Source organism: Balaenoptera borealis (genome assembly GCF_965194805.1).
Source record: "Balaenoptera borealis genome assembly, chromosome: 9".
Classification (NCBI taxonomy): domain Eukaryota; kingdom Metazoa; phylum Chordata; class Mammalia; order Artiodactyla; family Balaenopteridae; genus Balaenoptera; species Balaenoptera borealis.
In genome coordinates this window covers 14,316,421-14,327,696 of record NC_138873.1, presented here as the reverse complement: position 1 = coordinate 14,327,696, position 11,276 = coordinate 14,316,421, and the positions used below count along the sequence as shown (strand labels likewise).

Here is an 11,276-nt window from a genome sequence, read left to right as displayed (position 1 = left end):
GGATATTCACATGGCTTTTTGGTACCCTTGGGATGGAGTGGAGAGGGGGCCTCAGTCGGGAGATCATAGGAGGTTCTTCCAGTTGTGCAATGAGAACAGAAAAGAAAGGAGAGTATGAAAGATGCTGGGAAGCAAGAGTCTGTGAGATGTGACTGGCTGTGGAAGGAGAAGGAAGAAGGAATCATCCGGAGTCCTCTATGTCTAAATATACACTACCTCTATTCATCCTTTTTCTTTAATATATACTTATGTTTCAGCTTCATTTATTCCACCAAAAATGATCATTTAGGTTGCATTCTGATAAGTGCCTGCTTAATAGGGAAATTTAGAATCATTTCTTTAGGGAGGAAAAAAAGCACAGACAAAATATTTCATAATCTCTATAATAAATGCAAAGAAATCGATACAAACAAAATGTGGCTTTAGCAAACTGTACATACATAAATATCATTTTTTTACTATAACATTCGACTTTTTGTTTTTCCACATAAAGCCTCCCATGATTTTATTACATCCAATTTTTCTTTATACCTTTAAAAAAAGTGCCTTTTAGATTTACAGCTTGTGCTTCTAAAGCAAGGTTAGAACATCATGCCCCAAAGAAAAACAAGGTAAAAAAGAAGCTGTCACATAAGCTCTTAAAAACTGTATGTTACAAGGTTCTCAAAGCTCTTCAGCACTGGTCGATGGGTAGATTGCTGGATGCCGACATGGCGCTCAGGTAGCATCACTTACTGAAAGGATGGATCCGTACTGCGGGAAAGCTGCCCAGATGGTCTCTGGGAGTCGCTGGGTACGCACAGGACGGACCAAAGGCCCAGGGCTCACTTGTCCAGGGAACAGTGGAGGTCCTGAATCTCTTTAGCGCTGAGGCTCAGTTTCAAACAGAATTTCTTCCAAACCTTCTGCATCCATTTGCTCTCCCCCCTGTCATTGTTTATCGTCACCTCCGAAGCCATGATCTGCACACAGGGGATACGGAGGCGCGCTACAGCTGCCGCACCGAGGGCATCCGCCAAGATTCAGGTCCTCTCTTTGCTAGTCTGGGACTGCCCTTGGCCAAACCCTCCTTACGCTACCGGCACTGCTGCAGAGGGCATCGCTCGGTTCAGAGTGGAGGAGGGCCATTTGTGTATCTGAGCATGGGGTGGAACGATCGGGCAAAGTTGTTGGAGAGGGCGCAGCTGTAGTCTTCCTCTGACATGGGTACTAGGCAGGCAAGCCCGATGAGGAGCAGGAGGAGGAGCTGAAGGGGGAGCGCCGCCCGGAGGACGCGGAGCAGGAAGGCTCGGCCGGACCGAGCTGGCCGAGGCTCAGAAAGGGAGGAATCGGAGCCACCGCTTATGGACCTGAGAGAAGAATCGACATCAATAACTCAAATATCTCAGATGTTGGATGGATGCTGCCTTTGGCTTCCTCACCTTCCTGGAAGCTAAAGGGTCAGGCTGAACACAACCCAACCTGGCAATTAGCTGCCAGCCTCCTGCAGTAAACCCAGGTCATCTCCCCACCACCAAATGAAGCGCTGTTTGGAAAATGCACTGATGGAAAACAGACATTTAGTCAACTAAAGGTAACTAAGTGGGTTCAAATTCCACCCCTTAATTTGGTAAAACATTTTCCATCAACAAAGAAAACTGCTCCACACACGCTCTACCAGCATAAATTAAGTAGATCCGGGATAATTAAACTGTGGATGTTTGATGCAGTACATTTTTGGTTTAAGAATATCAGGCAAAATTAGTTGCTGTCAGGACGATACAAGGTATCCCTCCCATCTAGCCGTCCTGGATGTGCCAAAGTCCATGCAGCAAGGACAAGAACAGCTGCGGTCATTTTGCACAGACCCACAGAGTTGAATTATTCTTAGAGTATGCCCTGGTTTCATCTTGCACTGAATCAGCAACTGGCCCTGACATTAGTGGGATCCAAAGCTGTAAGAACAAGGATGACAGTGGAGTCAGTCTACAGATCACTGGTGCTGAATGACACCCATTCCAGGCTGATCCTTCTACCCCTAGCTCTGTGAATTTGGGAAGTTCCAAGTTCCAAGTTTTCCTATCTACTTTAATTTCCGCATCTACATTGAAACAGTGTCTTAGAGATGAACCATGAATTTCAGAATTCGTAAGAAAGACTGCCTGTGAAATGTTGAAAATGGAAGTAGGTTCTGAGTAGGGGGCACTCTTTTCTCTTTGTGAGCATCCATGAATGTTTTGCTACTAGTGGAAAAGATGAGGAAAGAAATGTTATTTACAGGAGGAATTTTGTACACATACACACACACACAACACTGCAGAAGCAAAAAGAATACATGTACAAGTGAGACCCATTGCCCCACACCTAGTAGGAATTCTCTAACGGTTTAATGGTAAGAACACTGAATGTGAGGCCACTGGAGAAATACGAAGGTGTGAAAACTGTACTGGTTACTCTGTTCGTTTATCTCATAAGAAAACACTATGTCTCCAGCTACGTTATTAGCCATTAATTTCTGAAGACAGATTACACTGGTATCAGTGAGGCATAAGGAGTGACACCAAAGAAAATAAATGTTAAAATAAAAAACAGACATAATCCCCTTAAAAGGGAACAGAGGGACTACTCAAAACTCTTTCATTAAACTACCAAGAAATATGTGAGACAAACAGACTAGACTGGCCCCGAGAAGCCCTGAGCAGCCACGTACCATACTATTTCTACTGCAGCTCGAAGTGTGATGAAAAAACAAATCCCTGGCCTGAACTGGGGCTGTGTTTTTCTGGTCTACAAACCTTGAACAACTCACTTCACCTCTATGTTACAAGCTCTTCTTCAAATCCTTCAAGTTAGACTAAACGGTCTTCCAACTTGCAAGTTCTGTTTACACATTTTATGTCTTCTACTGATTGGTCAGTGTAAAGTCTGCCAACTGGGAGGCCACAAGAGTTCAATCACCATCTAGTGGTCAAACTGATTAACTGCCCTATGCTAAGACCAATGAGTTATTCCCAAAGGGCTGAACAGGACAAACTGCATATTTTGTGATGATATACTAAAGCATAGAAGAAGTTATGTCACATACCTGTTAAATAGAAACTTCTCTAGTTACCTAATTGTAAAATATTTGTGTTGAGATAAGGCCTTAGAGAGTATCTAATCCATCTTTACTTCTGTAGGTAAACAGCTAAGGAGAGTTCACATTTGATCCTCTAAGTGCTGGGCGACAAAAGCATCTGTCTTGGGTTCTCTCACTTAATTCCCACGACAGTCCTCAGCGTGCTTGTCACCTTCATTTTAGAGCCGATGTAAATGAGGTACAGAAAAGTAAGGGAACCTGCTCAAGGTTATACAGCTAGCAAGTGGCAGAATTAAGATTTCAACTCTGGTATTTTCACTCCCAGAACTTGAGCTTTATAAATAGAGTAAATCACTTGCCCCAAATCCACCACTAAAGGAAGAGCTCTAGCAGGAACTCAGGGTTCCAAAGTCCCTGCCTACTGTGCTCTCTGTTATGTTTTGTTGTTTGGTGACATAAATGAAGGGCATCCAGGTCATATTTACGTCACACGTATCTCACATATAGAAGCAAAGAGGACAACATTTGTATCCTAAAATACTTGGAGGTGAGTGGTTTCCTCATGTCTAAAATAAAGGCCTCTAATCATAAAGCTTCGCAGTATGACACAGATCATCAAGTCAGAATATGGATACGAGGGCATTTTGTTTTGAGGCAGTTGTACAATTGTGGGAAAGTAATTTAGTCTCTCTGGCCTTCAGTTTTCTCCTTTGAAAAGATGAAGATGCATTAACATCCTAAAATCTTTTTCGTTCTGACAATTTATGAATTCAGCAGTTTAAGTGTCTGGAGAAGGAAGGGATAGTTACCCACAATCTCTGGATTGAATCTTCCTTCAATACATCTTTTCCTTGACCTGAACATATGCCCTGGAAAACAATACTCTCCACCTGTCACCTGTCTGAGTTATAACAAAAGCACAAAAGAGAGCTCCACGTTTCTTTATTATTTGGGATTTAAATAAAATAAGGGAGATTTCTAACTGACTCTTTTTCTTTAGGAGACACTTAAGGACATTAGTGATGGGCAGATTTATGCATATAATTGATAGTAACAATCAGACTGACAGAGCTGAATAGCCCCTCTTTGTCAATCATTAGCTTCTTTGAACAATAAAGCCAAAGATCAAGATCAAAACAAGGGCTACACACTGACTAGTCCACTCTTGAGAAAAGCTGGAAAGGTCACCATCTTTGGAATACGGGCTCAGACGCTGCAGAGTCTGTTGAAGGACATGGCACATTTAACAGCATCAGAGCATTCCGTATTAAAATTTAATTAGCGTGTGCTTTCTAATGTTGAAGAATGCCAACCTGGGGAGAAATAATGGGCTGAGATAGAGACAAAGAGAACACACAGTTCTTAGTGAGCTTCCATTCAGTTGACTGCTCTTGGAAACGTCCAATTGTTCTACTGAAAAAAACGCCACCCGCTTGGGGCAATTACCAAGGTTTCAATAAGCCCACAGTTGCTTCCGCTTAGGGTAAACCTGTTCTAGAGTTTCTAGTACTAACAGGTTAATGATACCAAGTAAAAGGGTACTTTTAATATTTAATCTATTGACCTAAAATCACGTAAGTTTCAAGTCTTGGGAAATTTGACAAGGGGAAGAACAAAGACATCGCACTGAGCCGTCACTCATCACTCTCCAACGGCCTTACTCCACAAATAGATGCAGTAGAGATGGTGCTGATAGAGAAAAACTAAATGTGTGAACCTACTTAAGGAACTTAATCAATGGAGATATTTCAGATAATCCTGTCCAGCAAAAACATGCTTATTCTCTACAAGTGAATATTTATTTATTATCTTTCTCACTCCCCTCACTCATTCAAATTTGGGGGTAAATAATTGCCCAGGTGTTGTTTCATCTCTTTCCTAAAATACGTATAGTTGTGGGAGAAGGAGGCTATAGGGGAGGGGGCCACACATACGAACACACCACAGGAAAGAAAGTCTGGCCAAGGGTTGTGAGAAGCCTGAAGAGTGTGCACATAGAGTGTGACTCATCTCACAAATTTTACATCATCAAGGAAATAAAATGAGTTAATTCTGTGCACACATCATTTATACAAACGAAAAGACACTTTCAATTCATTTTGTTACTTGTTAGCAAACACTGGCAGTAGAGGAACGGAAATTTTTTGTGAGGAAGTATCAGGTTGTCTACGATCGTGTTGCCTGTTCCTGTGTGAATGGTCTTTATTCCCTGGATATGTGGTTCAGAAGACAAATTCCCAGGATCAACTTAGGATTTGCCTCTCTTTATTCCAAGATGAACATTCTGGCTGGTCCTAAGCTATCTCAGGCAACCCATGGTAGCCCAAGCCCTGGAACTATTGTTTAAAGTACCCCACCCATTAGGAGCCCTTCGGTCGGGAGGAGTGGTTAACAAGCTAGGATCCAGAGTCAGAGAGACCTGGGTTCCAATTCTACAACTTCACACAGATGTAGAGAACAAAAGTATGGACACCAAGGGGGGAAAGCGGAGGGAGGTGGTGGTGGTGGTGAGATGAACTGGGAGATTGGGATTGACATGGATACACTGATGTGTATAAAATGGATGCCTAATAAGAACCTGCTGTATAAAAAAATAAATAAAATTAAATAAAAAAAAAATTCTACATCTTCATGCCTCTAATCCCTGGTGTCTTTGCCTGTAAAATTGGCAATGAACACGTTGGGAGCGTTAAATGAGGTAACAGATATGCAACGCTTAGCATGGTGCTTAGAACACACTAAGTGCTAAATAAATGTCAGCAACTTATCATTCTTATTTATCTGTATTGTTAAAGCAAAGGTGTGATGACTCATAACCTTAGGGATTTTGCTGGATTCAGCCTTTCCTTCCAAGGAAATATTCCTGATTTATAGCAGTGCTTTCAAAGAGGCGATGTATTTTCTAAAGTGTCTGACTTGGTCCCAGGAAACACTGGGAATGCAGAGCTCAAAATATAAAAGAAACATAGTGGAGCCTTACCCTATAAGTGTCCTCAGCCCCGGTATCCAGCCTGCCCCAGGGGCAAGGCTGTTTTAGGCTGAGGTGCTTTGAGAGCTTTGAATAAATCAATCCCCAGGGTGGAGTTTGACAGAAAAGACTTAGAAAAAAAAATTCCACAAGAAACTGAATGGTGTTTAGAGTTAGGCCCTGGTGTACATGCAAAAACCCCACTGTGCCTGCTTAGATGTATTTGGCTCCCTTGAACACATTTTTAAATGAGGTCTTTTTTCCCTCCCTTTCAGTGTTTCAGCCGGTCATTTGCCACTTCTTATTCTGTCTCAGTTCTTTGTGCAGAAGGTACCAAAGACTAAAGATGCCCAGAGAAGTTTTGCATTTTACAATTCTCAGCTTTGGAATGAAGTTATCAATTCCCTCTCTTCAGACTACAGAGCAGTTATTCCTTTGCTTTGCTGGAAACTGGAGTAAAATCTTCCCATCTGTGAACTTCAACTAATCCATAGTAGAATTTTGAAGAGTTATTGGCTATCAGGTTAGCCAATTTCAAGTCAAAAGTAGAGAAAAAGTACCAGCTGGCCATCATAAACATTGCTTCAAAAAGCATGCATCTTAAATAGGTTTAATCTCAAAAACTGTGGATAGTTATTATGAACGTATACTTTCAGATGTTTTTCAAATGTTTAGAATTTTAAGGAGTCTTGGGAAACTCCTTGTAATTGATTTAGGGGATCTCTAGATTATGACATATTGCAAGTTTTTTATGACAGGAACCATATTGTATTAATTTTGTGGGCCCAGGGCCTAAACACAGTAGGTGTTCTGTAAACACTGGCATCAATCCATATGTAGGCTTAGAATATTATGTAAGAGAACACAGAACAGCAGCTGTAGAATCAATATGAAATATACAGCAGGCAAGCAACTGATATTATTAATATTTGACTTTAAACCACAAAAATAATATAAGAACCCTCCCTTCAAACTAATACCCAGTTTCTTTCAACTCAGCCTCTTTCCTCTCAGGAAGAATATATGCCTAAAATGTTCCCATTGCAGATCGCTGGGGTCAACATTCTAAACTGCTTGTGCTTTTGCAATAACCTTTCAAGTTTGCTGGACCAGTGCAAGATCAAACGCAAGGTAATCTCAAGTCTCAACGTGACAGCCTGGATTGTGAGTGAAGTTAATTCTTTCCCAGCAGACTCTCCGTGTCATTGCCCACGTGGGTGCACCCCAAACAGAGGTGCCAAGGAGTTAAGAAGTCCAAGAATGTTCAACCACAACCCGTCTGCCAAGCTGTTTGCCGAAGCTGGCCATTCAGGTGAAGATCGTTTGTATTCCAGGTCCTGTAAGCAGCAAAGTGAACATCATGCTGTGTGCTCAGAAAGATGTTAATAACCAGTGCTGGACAGAGCAGAGCTGAAAGGCGCCTTGCGGATGTCACAGTGAGAATGTGGCTGTCCCAGCTGCAAAGCCCCATTAAGAGACAATATTGAAGCAGTTGCTGCCCTGAGAAACGAGGCCTTTGACATTTCAGAAGGCCATGTGACTGTGTGAAAGAATCGGGGAAATCCGGGAACCGAGCTGTGGTTGCTATTGACATCGCATAATAACATAAGAGCTTTCTCCCTTCTCATCACCATCATTTATGTCGACCATAGAATGGCTCTCTGGTGTCCTTAAAGGAATGCGAGGGGGACGTGCCCCATCTCTGTTCACAGCACATCAGCAATTTGTGGGGGGCAGATGGACCACATAAAACAGTGATCTGTCTATAGTACATGATGCCTTTCCTTGCAGGGGGCTAAGAAAAAATCAGAGCACCTGGAGAAGCCCACCATTATCTTCAAAAATCCCTGTGAGTTTTTCTCCATTCATGTTTCGTTACTGATACTTTGTTATGGACGAAAAAAGCCCCACAAAATTGTCATCAAACCAAACCAAAGGGAAAGAGAAAAAAAAAGCAAAACATAGTGAAGGGAAGCTTCAAACCAGAAAGCACATCAAAATCCGTTCTGCATTACTTCAGCTGAGTGGAAACCAGATGCAAAGGCCAGCCCCTTCCTCACACAGCTGGAAAGCTAAAACTATTACTCAGGGCTTGCTTACACTTCCTCATGCCCCACCCTCCTTCCAGGAATTGGGATTCCAGCTCAGTGGTGATAAGTTTCCAGAGGGGCAAACTATTTTAACAGTGAACTGCGCATGATTGGAGTAAGGAATCTGCTTCCAAGGACAGTATTTCCATTTTTAGAAAGTGGTCTGGGGAAACATGAACTGATTAGTGGAAGGGCCAGGGAGCACAGACATCACACCGACGACGACAACGAAGAAGGCAAAGCACTGCTAAGTGCAGAGACAGGGGTTGTTGGAAGCCAGGCATTAAGCAGAGTGGCAGCTGTGAGGAGGCTCTCGGGAGGTTCCCGGGCGGGGGCCCTGACTGCTCTTGTTTCCAGAGTGAAAGAGCTTGCCAAGTGTCAGGCAGGTGAGTGACTTGAGTGTGCTGGCTGAAGAGGAATTTTAGGATAAGCAGAAGAGAGAAGGGGCTTATAAATTTTAAGTAATACCAAATTAGGACTTGCCATTTTGAGAATCCAAAACCCACAATCTGGATAAAACACAAAAATAAAATAAAAAGCTGGGGATGTTAGTATATTTTATTCAGGTTTGTGGGTTCTGGGAATGGTAAAATAATTCACTGATCTATTACCTGACTTATTGTAAAATCTAGAAATAAAGAGGATGATAAAATTCTGCCATGAATCAAATTGCGCTGTGACATCAGTGATATCGAATCTTTACGAGCACACGGAATAAAAAACCATTGGATGAAGGGTACCGGATGGCCTAGGTATAGTTAAACAAAATTTTGATGGGGTCCAAATATTTTACGCTCTGAGATTTTCTTGTACTTCCCACTTAGAAAAGTCTCTTCCAATTTATTAGGCAAGGGTGTAGACTGACATGAGTAGTTTCTCAACTACCCTGAGGCAGACCAGATACAGGCCCACCTAAATTCTGGACAATTTTCATCATCCTCTTGGAGTTCTAGAACAGTGTGGAAACCAGGAGAATAAGGTACCTGCTATGTGGACTGTTGACAGAGGGTCCAGGCTGTGAGAGACTACATTTGCCTCGTGGCTGTTTGCAATGAACAGGGGTAAAGAAAGAAGAATGTTCAGTCCAGGCAAATAAAGACAAGCTACTGATGAAAATTAAACTAAAAGTTCAGCAAAGGAAATACAAATCAAATGAAATGATCAGTACCCATGAATCAAGGAAACTGGCTTTTCTTTTGTTGAAGAAGTGAAATCAATTTACATCTATATTATTCATCATTGAAGAAACATGGCGGTTTGGGCATTCACACCACAATGGGTATATTTCCCTCACTCTTCATGGTAGAAACACAAATGACTCCACACTAGCCAAAGATCTCTGTATATTTACTTATAATAAATATAAAATTCAATACGCCGTGCCACGTATTTCAAATGTACCTTACATATTTTTCATCTTCTAGAACAATATTAAAATTCTTGGTAGATTAAAAATAATGGCAGTGTGAGATTATTCTGTGTAGAGTGATGAAGACCCAACAAGTTAAGTACTCAAGTTAAATAAAGCCTAAAATTTGACTCGAAAAGCCAGTATTCCTTCACATTCTTAAACTAGGATCTATAGGAAACTAGCGAATGTAGTAAAAAACAATCCTAAAAAGATAATAACATTTATCAGCATAGAACTTAAGTGTTTACAACAAAAAAAGTACAAATGAAACCAATACTTCTAAAAACTAAGGAAAATGGAATGATAATAAAAATGAATATAATCATAAAGCCAGACCAAAAAAAGTAACAAAACGAAAAACAAGCTTCTAATTACACAGAGAAATCAAGGTAGAGAGGGTAGCAGGGGCCAAATTGGTCTTTTTCTCCTCATTGTGTGCCAGTGAGACAGCCCCCCAACAGGCCCTGTGGGTGAGTCATCTTGAGTTGTTGCCACTCTGGGGGCAATACGATCGCTGAAAACCTTCAAGACCACCTTCAGGAGCTTCTCTGCTTGAGGGTCAACAGAACCTCCATTTGTCTTATAAACTCAATGGTCTCATGAGATGCTCACAGTTTTGTCCACCTCTGGCTGAGGCACCCTTTTAAGTGGAGCCTACATTTTTTGGGGTGGACTATGGCGGAGGTGGTTTGAAGGGAGGGGCCACCAAAGGGACAAGGGAGCACTGTTCTAGAGATGGCCCTGTGAGCAAGAAAAATAATCTGCCTCCCTGCATACCAACCAAACGTTGAACCTGATTCTTTTGAAAAACAGAACTGCTCTTTCCATTCCTGAGTGCATGTGGGGAGGGTTTGAGGCAGGGCTGAGGAAACAGAGCTTCTCTGCGTCACTGTGTGACAACCCCACGTTGTATGGGGACTCCTGCTTTGCAAGGGGAGAGCCCGTGGACCCTGCGTGAGGTACCAAGACTGTCACGCCCCAGTGGTCCCTCCCGTGGGCCAACTGAAAATGACCAGTGGAAAGTTACCGTTTTCTGTCTGTTTGGGCTACTTCTTCCTGATGTAGGACTCACAGATCCTGAGGTGTCCAGTTCATCAGCAGAAGACCAGGAAGACAAATCCTACGTGGGAAATAGATTCTCTTAATGATTCCATGTCCCAGAGCCACGATTGCTTTGTGATCTGCAAGTACTTCCCACCCCATCCCTATCTATCCCTCAACCCATTCCCCGGGAAAAACAAGAATCAGATGACTGCAGGAAGAACAGAACCTAATACTTCTAGTGTGTTGGGCTTTCCTGGTTGTGAGTTTGGCCCTTCTGGAGAATACAGGTGGAGCTTTGTTATTACTGGGCCGCTTGGAGCTTTATTATTTCTTAGTGACATGGACGGGAATGGGTTGAAGTGAAGGGGGTAAAGGAATCTGCCTTACAGCTGCAGGGTGCTCAGGCCGGAGAGAAACCAAATCATAGAAACAAAAGATTGTCAGTCACCCAGGAGCCTGCCTTTTAGCATCAGAGAAACTGTATTGTTGCTGGCACCGCTGTTATTGTGAGTAGGTGGTTCTTTTGCCTGCAACATGTTTGTGTGTTCATAACAGGATTTCACAATTGAATGTTTGAAGTCTTACCTGCAAATGCATTTCTTAAAACCAACAATATTACCACGATGCAGTAAATTTAAAAATAAATAATAGATAAACAAACAATTAAATAGATAAACAAATAGAAGTGAGCATTGAACATTTTGT

General features: G+C 42.1%; 1 protein-coding gene across 11 annotated transcripts in view; it reads right to left on the bottom strand.

The window, feature by feature from the left end:
• Positions 1-367: 367 nt before the first annotated feature.
• Positions 368-11,276, bottom strand: part of SYNE1 (spectrin repeat containing nuclear envelope protein 1) — a 445,509-nt gene continuing 434,600 nt past the window's right edge. For all 11 annotated transcript variants that reach the window (XM_082405389.1, XM_082405392.1, XM_082405394.1 and 8 more), the window contains 3 exons: positions 10,555-10,647; positions 9,100-9,158; positions 368-1,349 (listed from right to left, as the gene is read on the bottom strand). In XM_082405389.1, the coding sequence (XP_082261515.1) occupies positions 1,109-1,349; positions 9,100-9,158; positions 10,555-10,647 (393 nt within the window). In that variant the 3' untranslated portion in view covers positions 368-1,108. The remainder of the gene's footprint in view (positions 1,350-9,099; positions 9,159-10,554; positions 10,648-11,276) is intronic.